The following is a 1,309-nucleotide window of genomic DNA, read 5'->3' as shown; positions in this document are numbered from 1 at the left end:
GCTCTGGAGCTAACGCTACACATATTAGCTCTGGGGCTAATGCTGTTAAGTCATTAAGAGTCAAAGTGCTCCAGTTTAAAATAAAGGGCTGAACGTCTAATAAAGTCAGTTAAATTCAAGCTGAATGGAGCACTCTGTCTACGTCATTTACCCAGAGTGTGTCAAATCTTTGGAAAATTATAAAAGCTAAGCCTACAGTATTTTTAGTGTCTTGTTTTTATAACTGAAGTAATTGTTTATCCAACATCGTCCCAACTAGTCAGAGATCCCTTCAACAGTCGCAGTAGGCTGGTGTCAGTCATGTTTATGTTTTAATATTGTTCACGTCTGAACTGCCGCAGCCACCTCAACACAGAGACACAGTAATAGCCTTCATTAGGTTAAAGATTTAGACACAGTTCAAGGACTTTTAAAAAGGTGTTAAACAGTTTTAAATACACAACAAAAGGAGAGATCACATTTTTAAGTCATCCCCCAAGATATGGACAGCTACCTCCGTTTCTGTTTGCTCTTTTCAATCAACTCCAAGACTTTGGATTTGCGTGAGGGTGAAGCGATCAGTTCACGGCGCTTTTCTTCCAGCTTCTTCACTTGAGGGCTGCTCCTCACCGTGTCCCAGTCCTCTGTGGTCTAAGCGTGACAGATAACAAATAACCATTATCAGGTGACCCCTCATTAAAGCCACCATAAAAACATGCATGTTCTCCATCAGTGACTCACCATATGTTTGAAGGCCTCCCCATAGTAATAGCTACTGGATGCAGGGTAGTCTATTCCCACTTCAAAGAGATGGCTCAGACTGGAAGCCACCTCATGAAGCTCATCTCCATCATAACCATACATCTTCCCATCGCCACATATCATCAGGATGAGCTGCTCACAAGGGTAATGTGTGCCCTCCACGTAACCGATGACCTCCATTTTTCCTGTCGTAGAAAGATAGAACTTGCTGCACCCGTCCAGCTCACCAGGATTCTCTCTGTACTCCGTGTCCTCCAGTGGTCCGATCGTCAACGTGGCACCAGTTGGACTATTTAAGGAGAACTTCTTGCGTCTAAGTTCAAGCAATTTGCTTGACACCCGTTTCAGATAAGCTGCACCTACAAAACATAGCAAGGAAGGAATTGGTTTAAACAAAATGCATATTTTTGTTTAAAGTGATGTCATGGTGTGAGTAGCTTACCTTTTATTCCATTGGGGCGTGGAAAATCAGAACAAACGTTTGTTTTCAATCTGAAAAACAGAAATGATCTTATCCAAAAAAGTTCAACCTGGTCCTCTGGACATTCAAAAAAACAAAACAAAGCAA

At 41.9% G+C, this 1,309-nt stretch overlaps 2 protein-coding genes across 2 annotated transcripts in view; both read right to left on the bottom strand.

Moving 5' to 3' along the window:
* Positions 1 to 1,309, bottom strand: part of LOC119425684 (growth factor receptor-bound protein 10) — a gene marked incomplete in the record, with an annotated part of 634,378 nt that overhangs the window by 267,431 nt on the left and 365,638 nt on the right.
* Positions 1 to 1,309, bottom strand: part of LOC119425687 — a 5,477-nt gene that overhangs the window by 868 nt on the left and 3,300 nt on the right. Inside the window, exons 4-6 of the mRNA XM_037693230.1 lie at positions 1,184 to 1,233; positions 721 to 1,100; positions 494 to 630 (exon numbers count right to left, since the gene is read on the bottom strand). Coding sequence (XP_037549158.1) covers positions 494 to 630; positions 721 to 1,100; positions 1,184 to 1,233 — 567 coding nt within the window. The remainder of the gene's footprint in view (positions 1 to 493; positions 631 to 720; positions 1,101 to 1,183; positions 1,234 to 1,309) is intronic.

The sequence above is a fragment of the Nematolebias whitei genome, chromosome 19 (genome assembly GCF_014905685.2).
Source record: "Nematolebias whitei isolate Nwh7 chromosome 19, NemWhi1, whole genome shotgun sequence".
NCBI lineage: Eukaryota > Metazoa > Chordata > Actinopteri > Cyprinodontiformes > Rivulidae > Nematolebias > Nematolebias whitei.
This window is presented reverse-complemented; position numbering and strand designations above follow the sequence as displayed.